Raw genomic sequence first — 21,050 nt, forward strand, 5'->3', positions numbered from 1 at the left:
CTAGCATGGCTCTAGACTCTTTGTCTTGTTTTGAGAACATTGTTTTAAACAGTTTCACACAGTTCTTGCCCCCACTCTTTTAAAAATGGTTGTTCGCAATGTTTACCACAGTTTTGGCCCTCTTGTAGTGAGCACAGCTCAGTTGTACAAAGCGAAAATGAAAATGGGGAGAAAACACCATTTAGCTGCTGACTTTGTGAGCAGGACCTGTTAAGTTAGTAACACAACTATAAACTACTGCAAACAATTAACAGTATACACTGCAAATGCATTTTTTTATCCGAATCTCATCCAAAAATGTTGCAATATTGTTATTTAATCCAAATTGTATCAATTTTAACATTCAAAGGATACGTAACTTTGTCTACAAAGGACAAAGCCCTACTGACACTGACTGACTGACATCCGAGCTGTCCTCCAGCTCAACTTGCACTCTCGAGTCTCAACTTATACACATGACATCAGAAAAAATGAAAGAAGAAAATCCTTGGTTTTTCTCTCTCTACTTCAGTCAAGATTAAAACTTATGAGATCACATCTAACAGTAACAGCTGTTGGATCTTTTGCTTCTCCTATACATACTTTAATTTTGATGACTAACCCATCTTTCCAGAGGGTTAGTCATTAGTCTTTGCTTACAGAGAGCGGAAGTGGAGGTGGTTTGGATGGGGTTTTTTTCCATCAGAAGGCAGTTTTGGAGGTGAGACATCTTATCCATCTTGATCATCAGTCGTTCTTGTTTAGACCTTGTTAATTGCTTGTGTACCAAGGTCGTAAATGTTTAGCTGCTTTCCCTCCCAGCCTGTAATCAGCAGCAACAGATGAAGTGATGGAGCTGCAGTCTACAACCGGTCAGACTAAGAAACTTAAACTCTGATCATTCGTTTTAAATCAGTTCACTTTGAGATTCTGGGTCGATTTAGTTTGAATTCAGTAACTATGGAGACAGGTTTTGTTCCCAACTGCAAATACTCACTATAAGATATAGCATCAAATGTGGCTTAATCCGCTGCTGAAAATAGTTCCCAGCAAATGCACCAATTCTTCCTGTTTGAGTAAAGTTTTCCAAAAACTACAGTGTCCAGTGTTTTAAGAAAATACTGAGCCTTTTTAAAATAAAATTAAACTATATATTTGTGAGCTGTTTTTGATGGATTAACACATTGTTGTTGTTTTTCATTTCATGGGGTTTAAGGACAAGGAAAACATAGAATAATGCCACTTTCTGATTTTTGATATCTATAATATGCAAAGACAGCGTTAGGGTCCTTTAAAGGCTTTCTGCTGTAACTTGCCGATTGCTGGTTTGATTTCTTGGAGTGAGATTTTTCAGTTTGAGAGAAAACATAAAACTCATGTTGAGTCTCTGCCAGCTTCACTGCAGATGAGCTGAGCATCCAGAGTGACTGCTGACACTGAACTAAAGCTGATTATGGTTATTAGTTAAAGTACAGGAGCTGGCTGCTGTCTGTGGCTTATAAAATTACAGGTGTTTGGTTTCTGTATACTGTATTTAAGACGTATTGAATGATGAACCTCAAGAGTTTATTTTATGAAGGTAAATAGGATACAGTGTTTTAGAAAGTGAACTCTTTAAATGTGGTCGTGTAAAAACAGTTGAAGGAAACAAACTGTACGAAAGTTGTCTTTAGAAAGTCATACTATTTTCTGATCTAACTTTCATTGACAACATACAGTAATTTTCTCTGTTCTCACATTCTCAAGTTTGTGTTAAGAAGATGAAAAAGAAAAAGACCCTGACATGAAACGGAGAGGACTGTGAATTGCAGATGCTGAGGCTGTTTACTTCCTTTGGCTGTCAGTCATTGTAATCCGATAATAACACCAACAGAGTCACGCTGTCAGAATTATTCAGCCGAGTCAGCTTCAGCTCTGCCAAAGTCCCATTTACTCATGAAGAGATTTGAAGGCCGTGAAATCTGGTTTAGACATTCATTGTCCACAGAGGATGGATCCTAATGACTTTGGTGATCCTCTGACTTGTCATCTAGTGCCACCAAAAGGTCAAAATATAAGCTTGTTGAAAATTTCATGACAGGATGCAAGTCAATTCAATGTTATTTATGTAGTCCAGAATCACAAATATACTTCAAAGAGCTTCACAATCGATTCAGATGAGAAAAAACATAACCAAAAAACCCTTTCACAGGAAACAAGAGTCTACAGCCATGCTAGCAGTATAAGGCTGTATTTAGGCACAGCGGTGCTTTGAGCAAAATGCTAACATCAGCATGCTAACATGCTTACCATGACGATGCTAACGTAAAATTTACCATGCATGTTGGCAGGCTAACATTTAATAATTTGCATGCAACAAAGTACAGTTGAGGCTGATGGGAATGTCATTAGCTTTGCAGGTATATGGTCATTAACCAAAGTATTGGACAAAATGGAATTTTGACCTGATGATGGTGCTACAGGAAAAGTCAGAGGATCACAAAAGTTATTACAATTCATCCTGAGGAGGGCACGAATCTCTGTATCAAATTTCATCCAATCCATCCACTAGCTGTCGAGACATTTAACTCAAAACCATAAATGTCAACCTCATGGTGGCGCTAGAGGAAAAGTCAGGGGATCACCAGTCTTTATGGTACATCGTCTGGGAAACATGAATGTCTGTACCAAATTTTATTGCAATCCATCAAATAGTTGTTGAGATATTTTAGTCTGGACCAAAGTGGTGGACCAACCGACCGACCGACTGACCAACATTTCCATCCATAAAGCCATGCTGCAAGTTGGCTAATAAAATTATTAGTGGGGCTGTTTTTCCAACACTTTCTCATACACACAACATATCTATACATACTCAGCCAGTCCTTTGAAATCATTTTGTGAAGTCTTTCCTCTCTCCTCAGGTTGTTTCTTTACAGTCGACCTCTCAACAGGAGTCTTCTTTGTTTGTTGTCACACCTCTTCTCAGAGCTGCAGATCCCATCAGCTGATACGTGATCACTCAGCACAGCTGCAGACTACAGGCCAACATCCGACCGAGCGCTTCGGCTGAACATCCACACGGACGAATGATGAGCTGCAACAGCATCATCACCAACATCAAATACAACTAGCGTGCAGGAGGTCAAAGCCCACAATCAAGAACTCAAGTGAATAAAATAATAACTCTGATAATCTTTTTTTTCCACCAGCTGAAGTGATTGAAATGCATACTACATAATAAAGTATATAAACAATTTCATAGTGATGAATTATGATGATGATTATGGCAAAAAACAAATATCTTATACTGAAGCAGAAACCACCACCACTGAGTGTTCAAGTCAGAGTTTTAAAATGTAGTTCCTCTAATTTTCACTAGATGCTGCTAAATAAAACTGACTATTAATACTACAAATACAAAGTTACACAGTTTTTGCACAAGTTCAGATCTCAAGAGATAATTTCACTTTTATAAATGATTGTCGATCTCACTCAGCTGTGGTTTTTGATGTTCACTCATCCCATTTCACCTCCACCTAATCTCCACTCATTTTGCAGATTTCCTCGCTCCAGACAAAGATGGTGGCAAGTTGAAATCCCAAACTCCAGGCTTCAAAATGTCCCTTCAGGAACTTGTCAGGAAACAGACACTACAGATGGCTTTGTCAGCTGTATTACCACACAACGGTAAAGTAACCTCAGACAACAGCATGTAAAATGCGATAAATTCACATGTACTTTTTTATTTGTCTGCATCTGTTGATTTTCATAGACATGAACTGAAACTAATGACTGACAGGAAGAAAGAAATCTAAAAACTGAAGGTATAAAATGTGGGAGGGAGGGCGGTCTGGTTGTGATTATTTGTCATTTCTTCAAAAACAACAAAGCCGGGAGTGAATGAACGTTCCTCCCGAGTGGACCTGACAGTTTCCACTCTGGGAGGAGTGTTTGGTGGTTCGTCAGTCCAGTCAGAGCGTAAGTCCTCTGAGGAGCTGAAAACCACTAAAAGTTGCTTAATTGTGTTTTTTCTGGACAAACTCTTTTATCCATTATAAAATATTCTGAGTCACTGTGTTTTATGTGCCCGGCAACTCATATTTATATCCAAAACATGTTTAATGAACAGGTTCATCAGAAGGCGATTTACAGAACAGCAAAGTATAGACAGCCCTTTGCTTGCTGGAATACTAAAGTAAAATTTATTCCAAGGCAGACAAAGATATTGAGTGTTCAAAGAGCAAAGATGTGGCAAGATGACATGATATAATGTACTTTACATGCAACAATCTAATTCATTCCCAGCCATGCAGCCATCAAAAATAATCAGTAAGACACAATTCATCTAGTGAAATGAAATTACAAAACTCTTCCACCTAAAACCTACTGGGCTCAGTAATAACTACAGATAAATATATAGACAAACAAAAAATAAACATAAAAACATGGCCTTCAGCTCCATCAGTTAATCTGCAGGTAAAAACATGAATATCATGCAGCTCTCTGATCCTCCAGCGGCAGCAGATTAGTGATGAAACTCTAAAGCTTCTGTCGAGTCGAGTTAGTAAAGACCCTCATTTATAATCAGCTGACTTCAACACTTTCTGTAATCCACAGTTGACTCTGTTTTGAGAGTTCTTTTAACAGGCGTGCATCATGAACCTCCAGTTGCAACAGAAGCTTCTCCTCCCTCCTCTCATCACCCAAAGCAGTGTTTGACACTCGGCCGTCCCTCCCTTTCCCGCGGGACAAACAGGGACTATTGTTAAACTGTTGGGTCATGTGACCTCTCCCACCACAGCTCGCTATGACTCATTTGACAGATTGCTCCATCGCCACCAAAATGCAGATTCACTCATCAGGCTGATGAAGTGCTGGCTGTGATGTCAGCCTCATTACAGTCATTATCCCAAATAAAACAAATGACTGTAAATTGTCTGAACTGTCTGAACTGTCTTTGTTGATTTACTGATTGTTTTAAAAGGTTGTTATAGAAGAGTAATGTTTATTTTGTTCTCCTGCTGGAAAAAATTAACTGCAGTTCAGGCTAAAACACAATAATTAAAGAAGGCATTTCAAACTTTTTAAAAATCATAAACATTTTGTAGCAGCTGATCCTGGATAACAGACCTGCAAACTGTTTTGTTATAACTCATAAAATATGAGTGGTAATTAGTCAAGTTATCTCTCTTTATTTAGGCCGTAAAAAGAAGCATCATTTTTATAGGAAAACTTATCTTTTGAGTATTTTCATGCCCTGCAAGCTCTGAAAAGTTCATAGCTTGCAGTCACATTGGATTCACATGGAGACCCAGTTTCACAGCAAAAAAAAGGCATCAAAACGTCCATAGAAACTTGGCAAACATTTCACTTATCTGCTGTTGATCTGTATGTTCTTTCACTAGCAACAAACAGAAACAGTGTATTTTAGATATTTTTCAAAAATCCTTGGGCTCAAGAACAGAGTGGAGTTGATCCTGACAGCCTGATTACCAGTGTTGCACTATGAGACTAGAGATGTAATTCATAGGTTATCCATGCACTATTAACAGTGGCCTGCTTTGTTTTTGGCTGAATGAAAGTAGCTTCTAGCTTTAGAAACAAATGTACGAGGAGCTGGAGAACGTGGGTGAGGAGAGGGATGTCCGGGCTAACTTGCTTAGCCTGCTGCCACCACGATCTGGACCTGGATTAGTGGCAGAAAATGGATCGATGGACAGAGATTATTGTCGGTACAGTTAGAAATGTCTATGGATTTTTAATTCCATTTTTTGCTGTGAAGTTTGGTCTCTGTTGTGAATCCGAACATCGATTTTTAGTGAAATATTCCTGTTATTAAAAAATGATTTTCAAAATCACCACTAAGACACATTAGATGAAGTAAACCCAGCTACTTAGAACTGACTGTATTTGTTGATTGTAGAGAGAAGTTGGATGTTTTCCCATTCATTTCAGCATCTAGTGGACATTAGAGGAGCTGCACTTGATCACACTTTAAGTCTGGCTAACACTCAGCTGTAGCCGCTTATTCTACAGACCTGTGTGTTGTCCTCTCCACAGCGGCTCCGGGGTCCTAAAATTAAGTCTTGGTGTCTATAGTATCAGACACTTTATTATCAGACAGAGTCCCAGGAACATGATGATACACAGACAGGAGAAATGGAGGGATAGGAGGAGCAGGATATCTCCCAGCAGGCTGTTCTCCCTGGGGTGAGGCAGAGGGATGGCAGGCTGAGGTGGGGGAGGAGGAGGACGGGGTGGAGCCTGTGGCATCTCACAGTAAACGCCAGTCCAGCCCTGGTAGCACTTGCAGACGAACTTGTGCTTCATGTCCAGGATGTCGTGGTTGTTGAGGTGACCGCTGACGTGGAAGCGGGGGCCCCTGGGCGCCAGGTTGCGGTGGATGTGGAAGAAGCGCGGATTCAGGTGCAGGTAAGCGCCTGAGTCCAGGCTCTTGCGGACGCACCTGCCGTTCTTCTTGCAAAGTGCTTTGCTGCACAGCTTGGCAGCAGAGGTGACGTTGATGACATAATGTCCCAGCGTACCGTCGATGTACTTCTTCACTGTCAGGCAGTTCCTCTGGAAGAGGCAGGAGACAAAAGACACTGTCATTAGTCTGTAAAATTATAGGATCTTACTGTTCATGTTTCAAATCAGTAGCCTAAATCATCTCCACATTTCTGCTGAGCATTTTCCACGCCATACCGTCAGTTTTTAGATTTCCTACCTTCCAGGCATTTTTATTTGGTTCAAAGGCCTACACAAATTAGAGATATGGGCTGAAATGCTAAACCACTTATCATTAAAGAGACAGTTAGGACGCATACAGGTTTTACCTATTTGTTTCCTTGTGTTATGAGCAATGGATCACTTTCTAAGCTCAGTCCCCTTTAGTTACTGTTGCTGTGCCAATCAAGGGACTATTTTCTTTCCACCGATTGTTCCCACATGAAACTGCTCACAACAAGGTCTGTGGATTATCTTGAGTAACCGGGTCATGATTTCTGGAAAGAGACGTTGCTGTTGAGTTTTTCAAATGCATTTTTTTGGCGCTTTGAGCACAACAAGCTGAGGACCATATAGTCCCATTATATTCAAAAAATACAGACATATCTATGGCCAATGTCTCCAAATACTCGGCAACTCACACCAAAACAATCTAGATGGATAAACACCACTACAGGTAAGAGGAAAATGGGTATTTTTGATTTTTGGGTGAACTGTCCCTTTAAGCGTTATACATGGCTACATACATGTCATGCTAACTCAGTGCTGTGAAATGATGCAAAAAACTTAGGGTAACGCTAACAAGAAACAGCATTGTTCTTGTATTGGAGGGTACAGTTGTAGCACATAACAGTATGATAAGGAAAAAAACATCAAACTGTTATTAACATAAGACCATTCAGATGCTTACTATAGAAAAACATACATGACAAACATTTTAGATTTCTGCTTTATTGCTGGTATGTTTTAAGGTTGAAGACAAACTGATGAGTTTGACAAATCTCAGGTAAACTTCCCCAAATCCATTAAAGAGCAGGACAGAGATGCTAACGTTAGCCTAAACTCTGATATTGTACCATCCAGGACCGGCTCCCACACAGTAGGCCTAAATGTTCCAGTCCTGAACGAGGCTTTTGTAACGTATACTGTAACACCACAAAATAAGATAAGCTAAAGTTATGCTAACTCATAGCTTTAGAACTAGTTACAGGTAACAAGTTAGCTAGGCATGCTAACATCAGCAGCTTATGTTAGAGCAGACAAACACTGTTTAATCCACTCCTCACACTTTTGCTGTTGTGTTTTTAGTTTTGGAAAGGTAAAAAAAATATGTCTCTTGCTAGAGCACCATGCACACCACTTCAGCATGTTGAGATCTCAAAATAGTGGGGAAAAAATCTGTTCAAATAAATGAGAAGGCTGGGATTGCTGACAATTTCCAGGACTTCACAGTGATAAGTAAAGGGTTTCAAGAGTCTGATGAATGACCATGGAAATGTTCAACTTTTGTGAGAACAAGCTAATTTCTACCATTTCAGTTTATTTCTCAGTGATGACTACATGACATATTCTTCTTCTCCTAGCTTTACAGCTGAGTCTGCTGTGAACAGGATATGAAACAATCCACAGTTACCAACAGAAATCCTGACCACTTTCACGCATAAATCAGATGCTTTGTCACCTGGTTTTTGAATGTCAGAGTTTGGTCAGAAAAAATATCACAATTTTTGGAAACATTAGGTTCTGGAGGAGAAAATAATGACGTCTGTTCATATTTTTCACGGTCAGAAATTATGAAGCCTTGTTTTATGCACAGTGATTGCATGCGATTTCTGTCATTAACATTTTTTGTTCCTTAATGCTTTGTGGCTTGTTTTATGTAATGTATGCTATAATGTAGGGGTAATCCTATAACATAATAAGCATTTAGTTTAAGGCTGCTCCTTTGATCTGATTTTGAGAGAATGTAAGGCTTTTGGGGGGGGGTTATATAATTTATATTGAAACTTATTTTAAAACCTTTGTAGTGCATGTTGGTAAATAAACACCAAGTTTACACCACTTTAATCAGTTCTAACTCACCAGTTTGAACTGATTATCGGCTTTTTACCGTTACCTGTGATCGAGCGTACTCTGATGATCCCCAGAGGACAACGCCTGACACTCCCAAGGCGGCGCTCTCCCCAATGGTATGAATCAGGTCACTCTGAAACAGAATGACAAGGACATTTTCAGCCAAATAAACACCTGAATCCAACTATAACTGTGTACTTTTCATGGCCTTTTACGACACATGCAGCAATCCAAATGCTTCGCTGCTTCTCTTCCACGTATTCATAATCTACAAATGCTTATATACATACTGAGAAGTGTCTTTCTTTGGGAAAGCATCTAAGAAACATGCTCAATTCAGCAAATTAAGCACTTTTCTGCTTATTTAAGATGCTCTAAGGAGGACTGATTCTTCAAAAAACTAAAAACTGAAAACATACCTCTGAAAGAACCACAAAGGTGTAGGCGTAGAAAGGTCTGGAATAGACAAACACAGGCAATGTGAAGTCTATACGGGCGATGGACGCGATCCTCATAGCTTCCTTGACTCGATGGTGAACAAACTTGACAGTGTTGGGGGAGGACTTGAGCTCATAGTCCAGGTAGATGGATGGGTAGAGGGCCGTGCTCTCCTTCCAAAGCCACATTAGATGGTCGTTGCGTACATGCTCAACGTTGGGGCATTCACCGGTGTATCGTTGCGGGTGCTGCTTATACCCATAGTTGTAGCATTCTGGGAACAGGTAAAACCCCCACAGCCCGTCCGGCCTGCGACCTTCAGCCAGGGCCAAGGTAAGGTTCATGAAGGACTGGCCAGCCCTCTCGAAATTTTCCTTCGCTTCCTTCTCCACCTTGCTCTCGGGCCAGTTTGGGTGAAGTTTCCGGATTTGTTCCTTAGACTTGTTGCGGTAGATGTCCTTGGAGCCCCAGTTTCGGACCCACTGAGGCCTCCAGTTCTCCCAGTCGATGACACCCAGGCCTCGAAAATCCTTGTGGGGGATTAGCTTATCGATGTCTGCCCGGGCCTTGCTCAGGTGTTTGGAGATGCTCTGGTTCTGCGGTAGTCCACCGTTGATAGGGACCCCAGAGTTGGAGTAGTATGGGTAGTATCCCAAGTGACTATGGTAGAATATGGTGACATTTGGTCCGCTAAGGGTTTCGTTGAGGTTCGCTACAATGTCGAAAACACTGAGGTCCAGGTCCACCTTGAATCGAATGCGGCAGGACTCAGTAGGAGCGTTCCACACTACAACAAAAGGCCGATGAGGGATCAGAGGTGTCCAGGCTGGCTTCATCTGGTCGCCCCGAACTTGGACCTTTACTCCGACACTAACCCACAAGGCCAGTGCCAGGAGACAGAGCTCCATCAGCGACATGGCCCCTGATTCTTCATGGAGCAATTAATTATCCTACACAGGCAGAGAAGAGATTTGACATGTCTGAAGAGAAAATAAACAAATTATGAGCTCCAGTGAGCAGAGATAATCAAACAGGTCTGAGTGATGATCACTGAAGGGAATGCTCCAAATTCCACAACAACAAAACACAAAGCTCCCCTGTTCTCGGAGGGAGCAGGACTGTGATGGTTCAAATCCCAAAGCAGCAGAGACAGTGTGGAGAAGCAGAGCAATTAGGATAAGCTCTCCCCTCTCCCTTACTTTTTATCATTTAACACCCATTAAAAATCTAACCAGTAACTAAAGAGATGCTTTTTCCACAGTGAGTCCTACTGTGGGCTCTACTGCACTGAATGCACTGCACTAAGGACTGAATTCATAGATTCTTACTGATTTCATCCATTAAAAACATCACAGAGATACAATGCTACTTTGGTAAAGAACTCATCTACTGCAGTTTTTCTTGTCATGATGTTAACACACAGGTTTTATGGGAGAAATGTGCACTTCTCAGCTGTCCTGGTCACAGTGAAGAAATTCAGAATGTGGATGTCATCTTCCTACATAGCTAGCAACCTAGCTATATCAATGAAAAATAGGGACAGTAATACAGCCATGAAAATGTTGACGAACGTTGATTAGATGTTCGCTGCTGTACAGGTTGTTGTAAGTCGACTTACAGAAATAACTCTTAGATCAACATATTTCTTAAATCGACATGACAACTGCTCCTAACAACTGCAACCACAGCTTCTGTGTCAACTGAAAATAACAACGACAGGACGGATACAAACGAAATGGACATTCTGTCTGATTATGAGGGTAACTGTTGTCAGCAGTTCTTTGTGATGTAACCTCAAAAAACTTTCTTCTTCTTGGGGCCAATAAAGTTAAAATGTCAAGATGAGGTTTATATGAATTTCTGAAAAAGAGTTATATCTCTGGTTTACATAATTAAAGTAGGCGACACAGTGACAACAGGATCCATTTGTTTTAGATTAGTTTCAGAATTAAGCTGTTTTTTCTCAATGGAACTGGCTTAAATGAAATCAGTACTTTTATTCAGGAACTATAAAGCTTTAACACCCATTCCGTATATACTCAGTTACACATTCAGTAAATACTCAAACACAGTTTCTTTGTAGCTCTGCCTTTTATTTTCTTCTCTGTCATTCTTCTGAAACTGTTCCCTCCAGCTCTTTATGTAAGAGCCCCCCACACTCTCCCCATCTAATTGCTCTTGGCGCCCCCTCATATGCAAGTTATTCATATTTCAGTTTTTCCAAAGTTGGGGGAAAGACATTGTGACCCAGCTCTTGGGAAACATGGCCACTGAGGTTGCCTCCATGGACGCCACGGAAAATCTCTTTGCAGGATTGTAACCAGAGCAGCGGAGCAGAAAACCACTGGTGGGCTGAGGCTTCTCCGATCATTTCAACTTTTCATTCATCTGAGGAGGCACTGGCCTGGAGCTGATGTTCTCTAATGACTTTAATGGCACTAGAACTTTATGATCGCAGTAATCTTAGATGTGGATCAGTGAGTGGAGAGTTGGAGGAAAATATGGTGGAAGAAGGAGGACTCAGAGTTATAGTCACAAATAAATTGTCTAAATGTTTCCTTCAAAACATTTTAAGAAGGCTCTAATTTATCAAAAAGTTTCCTCATGTCCAGCTCAGCTTAGGAAAGCATTTCTTCAGGTTGTGTGTCTCACACCAGTTTCATAATCCTCCCAGCTGTTTTTTCTGGGGATGCTGATCCAAGTCAGAGTGTGGTGAGGCCACTCCGGCTATCCTCCAAACCACCGAAAGGCCCAGAACCTCTGGAAACACCGCAACTCTAGACCACAAGAAAGACCCCCCAAACACAAGGTCTGATTCCAAACTCAGTCTGATGTTTTGTCTCAGACAGACATAACGAAAATGGTAAAAAGCAGCTGAACTTAACTAATTGGATCCAGGTGAGGACAGGGGGGTAAACTGTCAGTGTGAGCTAACCCTCACACGTGACACTACTGGCATGGCTGTAGGAATGGCAATGTCAGTCGGTCGGTCCACCACTTTGGTCCAGACTGAAGTATCTCAACAACTATAACTACTGGATGGATTGCCATGAAATGTAGTTGAGATATTCATGGTCTTTTGAGGATGAATTGAAATAACATTGGTGAGGAAACAGTGAGCCAGAGAGTCCAAACTGGAGGAAGCTATGAAAGCTTATTAGCTGTGTTGCACCACTTTATTTAACCTCATGTGAGACAGAAGTCAATGGTACAAATTTGTTCATTTAATAAACTGTGTGAACTGATTGTCCCATTTCCAACTGAGCTAATGAGGTTGCTAACACTTAGCAAGCTCACCAAGTGAGCTAGCCATTCAGACGCTGAGCTAGTCAGTCACAGTAGCTTTTAAGGCTTCATTGTATTTAGTAGTAGTAGTCTATTTAGTTAGTAAAGTCAACTAAATTTTATTTATAGCCCAATATCACAAATCACAAATTTGCCTCAGAGGGCTTTACAATGTCCTTAGACCCTCTTGGCATTTTGTTCTCTGGATTGTACATCATTTTCATTCAATAGAGAGTTACTGAGGAGGGAAAAAAGCTCTCCGAGCTAGTGAGCTTGTGTTAGCTGGATTTTATCTGTGAACTTGTGGCAGCGGTGTGTGCAGATGTGGGGATGTTGTATTCGGGGGTCTCAGGCTGGTCTGGATCGGTCTGAGCGAGTGTGTTTGATTCAGGACCAGCTTATATAGTGTAATATGGAAAATGTGAAGCCAGCCTTGAATTAGCAGTTAATGATCCAGCGTTAATGTCCAACAACCAGAGACAGAGTGACTGTCGTTATTCAGCAACACCACACATCATGGAGTGTGTGTGTGTGTGTGTGTGTGTGTGTGTGTGTGTGTGTGTGTGTGTGTGTGTGTGTGTGTGTTGTGGGACTTTCAAGCCACAGAAAGTCTGAGTCAGACTGTTGATTTGACTCCCAACATGTTCATAGATTATGCATGTGTGGAGTTACAAATGTGTCTACAAGACAAGTGTGTGTGTCTGTCTGTGTGTGTGTGTATAAGAGAGATGGATGTGCATTAAGGCCTGATTTAACATATTATTCTTTTGACTAGGGGTCTTCATTGACCTGATCCATAACAGACCCTTGAAAAAAAGAGACCGGATCCAAACCCAAGGACAGCTAGAACTGGTCTGAATAGACCTGAGGATAATCCAACCTGATCCAAACTGCGGTGGAGCTGAACAGACCCGAACAGAGAGGACAGCAACACTGGCATGATGCTCCATCAATTAACGAGCAGTCGTGGTGGAAAACAGCAGCAGTACGTGTCATTTTTTTCTGCTCTTCACAGTTTACAGTCTTCGTCTGCCTCAAAAAATAAATTTTTCTCCTGCGATGATGATGACAAACTGTGTGATCAGAGCTGAGAGAGAGTCTGCTTTGAGCCATTTTGGTTTTAGACATATTGACACACAACTCTGAGACCTGCGGCAGTACAACAGGACTCTACCAGAACAGAACAGATTAGATTAACGCCCAACTCGTGTCCCCTGTGGGGCGTTGGTGGCTCCTTGAAGACCTTTAGTCTAGAATATAAACACTAGCTGAGAACCTTCCCTGCCTCCCTTTTGACCGATCATCTCACCAGAGGTTATCTAGAAAGAGGTTATCATTGTTCATTGTTTTTCTTGGAGTGAAAATTTCTCTACAAAATATAACTTATGTGCTTCTGTGTTCAAAATATCCCATCATGTGTTCAGAATTGAGACACAAATATAATAACACATCCAACAGAACAAGATATCTAAAGGCCAGATTTCTTGGAAATTTTGTTCGTTTCATGCTCCTCCAGAGAATGACCCCTTTAGATTTAAATGACCCCATGACCTTTTCTAGCGCCTCCCTCAGGACAAACTTTACAGTTTTGTTCTCCACTACAGGTAAAGCTTTAAGAATAGCTAAATTATCAGGATGTTGTTTGTTCTGTCCAACACTTTCTAATTGTGGCTGTAAAACATTAAGTATGAGAGTTTGTGTCACTCACAAGCATCCATAAACACAAAGATAAAATGTGCAGTTGCAACTCAGTTTATCTGCTTCAATCTGGTTCAAACAAAGTGTTTGTTGGATCATCGACATCTCGAACAAACTATTTAATTTGAAGCCGCTGAGGCCTTTATACTCCATCACTCTCACACACACTGATTATATCTGGTTCATTTCCAGGTTTCAGTGGAGTCTTGATTATGTCCACGTGTGGTTTTCAGGCTGCGGTTTCTCTGCAGTAATTTCCAGATGTGATGTTATGGTTTTATTAACACCAGCGCTTAGACACTTCACTGCTGCAACAACAACAAGCTGCATTTTACATTTTACTTTCACAGTTTAGTCATTAAGCACGTCTGTCTGCCCATCTGTCTATTTTTTATCCAGTTAATGATCCAGCTTTCAAAATTTTACTTCAGTAAAAGTACAAAAGTATTAGCATCAAAATATGGTTAAAGTATCACAAGTACTCATTATGCAGAATGGCTCATTTCAGAATAATATATTACTGGATTATAATTATTGATGCATTAACGTGTGAATCACTTTAAAGCTGCAGCTGGTAAAAATTGGGTTTATTTTAACCTTTTTTATTTTAACTAATGTAGTGCATTAAAAAATACAATATTTCCCTCTCAAATGTAGTGGAGTTGAAAAGTAAAGTAAAGTAGCAGAAAATGTAAATACTCAAGTACAAGTACCTCAAAATTGTACTTAAGTATACTACTTGAGCAAATGTACTTAGTTACTTTCCACCACTGGTTTTATCCCTCTGGAACTATATATGATGTGAGCCTGTAAGGAGGCTTAAAGGGTGGTTTGTTTGGAGGTTTCTTACCTTGATTGACAGCTGTATCAAACTATCAAACTATCAATATGGAAAGCATCAAACTATTGAACTCCAGGTTTCTAAATGACCTTTCAGAAACCACGCTGATCCTGCTGTGTGAACTGAAGTTAGCATGATAATGAATATTTGATGGTGTTTCTATATCTTCGGTCAGCAGCCAATTACAGGCAGAGAAATGTATTTGGGATTTGTGTTCTTTAAAATAATTGTACATTTAATTGTTTAATTGTTTTCTTCACATTTTGCACATTGCACATCCCTGCACAATCTGTCATTTAAAAAACAGTCATGTTGTACATATTCTTAATTATTTTATAAAAATTTTTGTATTCTTTAATATCTTATTATCAATTTAATATTTTATATTTATGATTCTTGACCTGCAGTACTTGCTTGTCTTTCTTTATATTTCTACTATGTTTATTGTTTTGCACTAAAATACCAAAGCAAATTTAATACAAATTGTATATGTAAACCTACTTGGCAATAAAGCTGATTCTGAGTTAAAGGATGTCACCTTTTCAGTATCAACTAGCCTACTCACTCATCAAATGCTAATCCCCTTGAGCTTTACTCAAAGATCACCAATGCTACCAGAACGTCATGACGGTCCTCCAATGATAGATGACATAACAAAGAAATGGCAGAAATAAAAAAATTTAAAAACTATGGAAATACTGATACAGGTATTTTTTTATGATGGAGCTAAATTAGATATTTAAAGATCTGCAGGACCTTTGATACAACTACCATTAATGGTTTAATGAGAAAAAAACTCTCAATGTAAGGAAATAAAAACTATGATAAATATGACATACCCTGCTGCCTCCTGTTGGATGATTTCCTCATCTCTTGTGTTTTAAACCTCAGATACAGAAGTTGTTCTTCTGATAAGCTGCTGAATTGTATGTCTGTCTCTGTCCCAGCTCTCTCAGGTCCCTGGCTGCTCTCGGGGCAGAGATGCCCCACTATTGTTGGTTTGGCCCCTCCTCATCTGTGCCCAACAGGACTCTCATTTACTGGACCAAACAGCCGATGAAGTCCTGGACAGTAAACAGACTGGAGCATATTCTAGGGTACAAAGACCTATTGTGGACTACAATTACCTTGGGACTTGATATAATTTAGGAATTTACCCCCCACAACAAAAAAACTAAAACTTTCACTGTTTGATGGAGGAAAAAAGTTTACAAAAAACAAGTTCAAGTTCTTTATTGTCATATGCAAAACAATTACAGTGAAGCAGTCATTGGCAATGAAATTCCTAGTTCTCAGGCTCCCTCCAACAAAGCTCATACAATGTATAAAAAGAAAAAAGTCAAAGAGAATCCAAGACATAAAATAGTGTAGAAGTTAAAATATAGGAATATACATAGATTCAAATATAATACTGTGGTTGGCGGGAGTACAGTGATGATAAAATGAATGAACTTTAATGTAGACAGGTTAGGGACAAGTAAGAACAGGATTTTAGACAGGCAGATTACTCAAATATATACACTGTGGTGCAGGTACTAAAAATAAATAAATAAATAAATAAGTGTCCTGGTGAGGATGCTGATGTTCAACTCCCACTTGAGATCCTAAGTGATGATGGTGCCCAGGAAGTGGAAGCGGGGGGGGCTCTTTCTTTAATCCACAACCATCTCCACTGTCTTAAGGGCATTGAGCTCCAGGTTGCTGACTGCACCAGGTCACCACGTGGTCAATCTCCCACCTGTAGGCAGACTCATCCCCATCAGAGATGAGCCCAATGAGGGCGGTGTCATCCGCAAACTTCAGGAGCTTGACGGACTGGTGACCGGAGGTGCAGCTGTTGGTGTACCTGAAGGGAACCGGTTCTGATGGTCCGTGAGTCAGAGAATCAACCAGCCTCACATGCTGCATCCTGTCAGACAGGAAGTCTGTGATCCACCTGCAGGTGGAGTCAGGCACAATGTGCCATGTGTGCCTCCCAAAAAATTTGATTTTGAGGTTTTCATGGATCCCAAGGTTTTAATTAAGGGGTCCGAGACTCCCTGAGATCCCTGTAGCACACGCCACCCCACCCCAGAAACTCTTGACCAGACACCAAAAATAGTTGCTCAACATGTTTCATTATCTGAATTTTTGATATTTTAACAAAATGTAACCGTATATATATATATACCGTATATTGTATGTTCATTATATTTCTAAATATAAAGATCAAAATGCTGTTTTAATGCCTTCACCGCATTGCTAGGAAAAAAATATTTTCTGCCAAGAACAGTAAAAATGTTTTTACTTGTACCTAATACTTGTATGTTACAAGTAACCAAGCGTTACTTTTTAATCATTGGATATATCTGCCTCCAGGTTGCTAAACTGCATAAAGTCCCAGAGAAACTACAGAGGACATGACGTCAGTGTCTTCTGTAGAAGCTACGGCCCTGATTCCACATTTTCAATTTCACTGTAGTGACCCTGGGAAAGGTGTTGTGCTCTCGTCAAGTTTTTCTCACCCATCTGTATCCTTCCAGCTGAGAAAACATTATTATACTGTCAGTACAGCCTCACCTCTGCATCAGCAAATCAGAAATGTCCAGAATCATCAGTTTACGGCTGCACAAACAGACGGACTCGACACCAAAGTTGACTTTATATCACACTTTCTAACAGCTGTCACACAATATCACATGAACCTATCTGCAGAGTTGCTTACATAAACTGTAGATACAATCAAAGTACATTCCTTCAACTCAAGACCTTCCTGGAGAAACAACTGAGCAGAAACTGCAGATGGTAAAGAAATCCCTTCAAACTTTTCCACTTGCTTTCTTCCCTCAACGGGTTGAGTGCATCCGGTACAACACGCAGAAAAGTCAACCCTATTCATTTTCAATGGGATGCAAGTGAGATGTCTCTCAAAGCATTGTGAGATAGCAGGCAACATGGGACTGACCAGCTACACAAAAAAAGAGAGTTGTCGAAAGTTAAAACATTTCATCTATACAAATAAGGGCGAAATGTATGTCTTTTGTATGTCCCATGCTTCCAAGATTACAGATACAAACAAAAAGGAAGTGCTGTTTGGCACAAAGACACGTAGACTGTCTGAGAGAGTTGTAGGTTGCTTATTGACGCAACATTTACTAAAGAGCAAGCTACTCGCTAACGAGATTCCCACAGCGACAAGCGGGGAAGTGGTGGCAGCGGTGTCACATGATTTGTTCACTTCACCGTAATGGTAAAAACCCACTGAAGGCAGCGCAACGTGAAGTTCACCCCATTCTATGGGACACAAGCAAATCGCTTCGCAAGGGATTCCAACTGACGGGGGACGGCAACAAACTTCATTTGGATAAAGTTTGAAATGATTTACTTTATGCAAACGAGGCCAAAATTCGCACCGTAGTAATTTGCCATAAAAAAATGAACAAGAAGTGACGTATTGGCGGGACAGAAAGTTGTGTTTATCTGCAGTGGATGAATGTCTGTGGAGGTGAACATCTTTGTTGTATGTTGTGGTTCTGCTCGAGGTTTCTGCCTCTTAAAGGGAAGTTTTTCCTTGCCACTGTCGCCAAGTGCTTGCTGATGGTGGGAATTGTTGGATCTCTGTAAAAAGTATTATAAAGAGTACGGTCTGGACCTGCTCTATAGGAAAAGTGCAATGAGATAACTTCTGTTGTGAACTGGCGCTATATAAATAAAATTGAATTGAATTGAATTGATCGCATAGCTAATTGGTTGATGATGGAGTGATGAGCTACTTTAGTTCAAAAACAGCATCCTGTTTTGGGTGTGACAAGGAGTGATGAAGAAAGATGCAGCACAGACAAACAGCCAACTCCAAGGTAATTACCGCACAAAGGTCCTCTAAAGTCTGTCGATTTTTTTCAGAACATTTGGCTCAGGGATTAGAAAGCATTGCTGATGGGACTTTAGACTGTCTGGTTTTCTAACTTGTTTTTTCCTTCTAAGCAACAGCCACTGGTTCGTCCTCATGCATTCACCGATTAGACTGGGTGTCCCGAGTGATGCTGTTTTACAGGTAGTACAGCAGACGACCACAACACACAGACAAACTGCAGCAGAAGCTTGGTTTCATAATGCAAAGCTGTGGAGGTGAAGCAGTTCCTGTCAGCTGCAGAAATATAATAATAATAGTATAATGCTAAGCAGAGCAGGTGGAAGTTAGTACTGCACACGCAGAGCTGGAGGAACAAGGGGAAGGGTGGTTTCCATAAAGCTTTGTCATCAGTCTAAAGAATTTACATAGAACAAGCTTTCATGCAAGCTTTGAGACCTCCTTCACACCTACATTAAGGTGGTGCATTTGAGGTAATTGCAATTTGAGGTGACTGATCTATGCAAACACACTCTGGAGGTGTTTGTTGACAATAAAACAGTGTAAATGTGCCTAATATGCACACATAGGAGCCACACTAATGGAACATTTTGTATGTATTGATCTTCTTTTGTCTGCGACTGTATTACTGGAGTCCGTATGTGCTTTAACTTGTCAGTAACTTCTGTGTGTGTTCAGTGTTTTTAGCCAATTTTTTGGCTCTAGAGTTATCAATGCTTGTCGTTTTGTCCACCACTTTGGTCCAGACTGAAATATCTTCCACAGCTATGGATGGTCATGAAGTTTATTTCATACATTCACGGTCCTTGGAGGATGAATCTACTGTAGACTTTTATGGTTGGATTATGCTGGAAAAGACTTGCACAATTGCTACACTCGAAGGCAGGGTGAAAAGCCGGCCATCACAGAGAGGGGGGACACACTATCATTTAATCACGGGTATAACGGAGCACATTTTCAGACAGTCTCTCCTTGGAGACATTCATAGAGTTGCACTCATTTGTACTCACCAAAAGATAGAAATAGTTGTGTGAAGAATGAAAAAGAGAGAGAGAAATGTAACCACTGCTTACTGATCACTGTGAGGCTGTGATTGTTGTATTGTCTGATCTGTAAATGAACTTGTAGACAGGAAACAACACAGACAGAGACAATGACTCCCATCATGCTGCTCTGTAGCAGTTTTGATTAGATTACACTGGCAGACTGAGAGAAAAGAGTCCAGGTTACGTCTGGGCCACAGAGGAGAATTCTAAAAAGAGGGCGTCATTACTCTTCACCTTTGTCTGAACCTTTTTGTTTAACCGATGGATGAATTTCAGTCCATTTTGGTGAAAGTCAAAAAATCCTTTCATTGAACTAAAAATGACAACATGATGGACCAGTACCATCATTCCTGGAAAGTAAAACAGTATTGTATTCTGATTTTATTTATTAAAATATAATTTCAAAATATTTTATTAAAATATTGCGTTCATGCTTGTGTGTAATGTGAGCTATATGTGGGATGTGTGGCCCATCTGATTGGTCACATGCATCCTTTAACCTTGCTAATAGTAATTTATCAAAGAAAGAAACTGGTTGTCATCAATAGTTTGGCAAAGAAATAATAAATATAATGGCTCCTCATTTACTATAAATCTTTAAAGCTGTAATGAGGGACAGGTGCCCTGCTCCAGAGCTCATAGACAGTGGTTGGTAAGGGAGCAGAGAGTACTTTAGGTCCGACTAATGAACAATTTCTTAAGAGGAAAGTAATTCATAGAAATGAAATTCAGCTGTGCGTCGCAGCAGGCAGAGAAGTGAAGCTGACTGTAAACGACTGTGATGCATTAAAGCTCCAATACTGAAGGTTTATTCAACACTGACTCAAAGATAAAGCTTTTATTGATGAACAGAATGCAAATGTGCATTTGGAGACAGATTGAGCAGCTTCATAAATGTGCAGGTTTCATGTTTTACAGTTTTCTATTTGTCATTTATGATATTTAAAAGTTTTTTTTGCATTTGATGTGAGAGTTTTATGTTTTTTTAGTATCAGAGTTGGTATTTTGACCAGAGCCTCTTTTAGTTGTTGACTGCATGTAACAACACATCCCCTACCTATGTCCCTCCTGTGTCAATGGGTTAAATCTTCAGTCCCAGCTGGAGTTTGATCATGTTCCGGCTCTGTGTACAGTTTGGGTGAAATCAGAGAGGTGAGTTTGGACAGCCCAGTGTCTAACGCCATCTAGTGGTGCCATTAGTGAAATACATGAATATACAGAGGCACTGAACCCCACATTGCTCCCAGCACATCTTGAACAACTTTACAATTTCACTCCATTTCAGTCATTAAAATAACTGACATTCTTCTTTTAAAATTGCAAACAAATCACAAAAACAAAACAAATGCTA

General features: G+C 40.2%; 1 protein-coding gene and 1 long non-coding RNA gene across 3 annotated transcripts; one reads left to right on the top strand and one right to left on the bottom strand.

The window, feature by feature from the left end:
* Positions 1-1,580: 1,580 nt before the first annotated feature.
* On the top strand, positions 1,581-15,854 carry LOC122875307. Of its 2 annotated transcripts, XR_006377794.1 has the most exons (4): positions 1,581-3,128; positions 3,520-3,648; positions 13,040-13,249; positions 15,751-15,854. It is a non-coding gene; the product is annotated as an uncharacterized LOC122875307 (long non-coding RNA). The 2 variants fall into 2 exon arrangements; XR_006377793.1 differs by having other exon boundaries at positions 1,581-3,648.
* hyal6 (hyaluronoglucosaminidase 6) lies at positions 5,138-15,763 on the bottom strand. The gene is made up of 4 exons (XM_044194276.1): positions 15,643-15,763; positions 8,961-9,929; positions 8,585-8,674; positions 5,138-6,540 (listed from the first exon to the last, which is right to left on the bottom strand). Exons 2-4 carry the CDS (start codon positions 9,894-9,896, stop codon positions 6,055-6,057), a joined length of 1,512 nt encoding a protein of 503 aa, XP_044050211.1. The 5' UTR covers positions 9,897-9,929; positions 15,643-15,763; the 3' UTR covers positions 5,138-6,054.
* Positions 15,855-21,050: the final 5,196 nt, after the last annotated feature.

This window comes from Siniperca chuatsi, linkage group LG4, assembly GCF_020085105.1.
Source record: "Siniperca chuatsi isolate FFG_IHB_CAS linkage group LG4, ASM2008510v1, whole genome shotgun sequence".
Lineage (NCBI taxonomy): Eukaryota > Metazoa > Chordata > Actinopteri > Centrarchiformes > Sinipercidae > Siniperca > Siniperca chuatsi.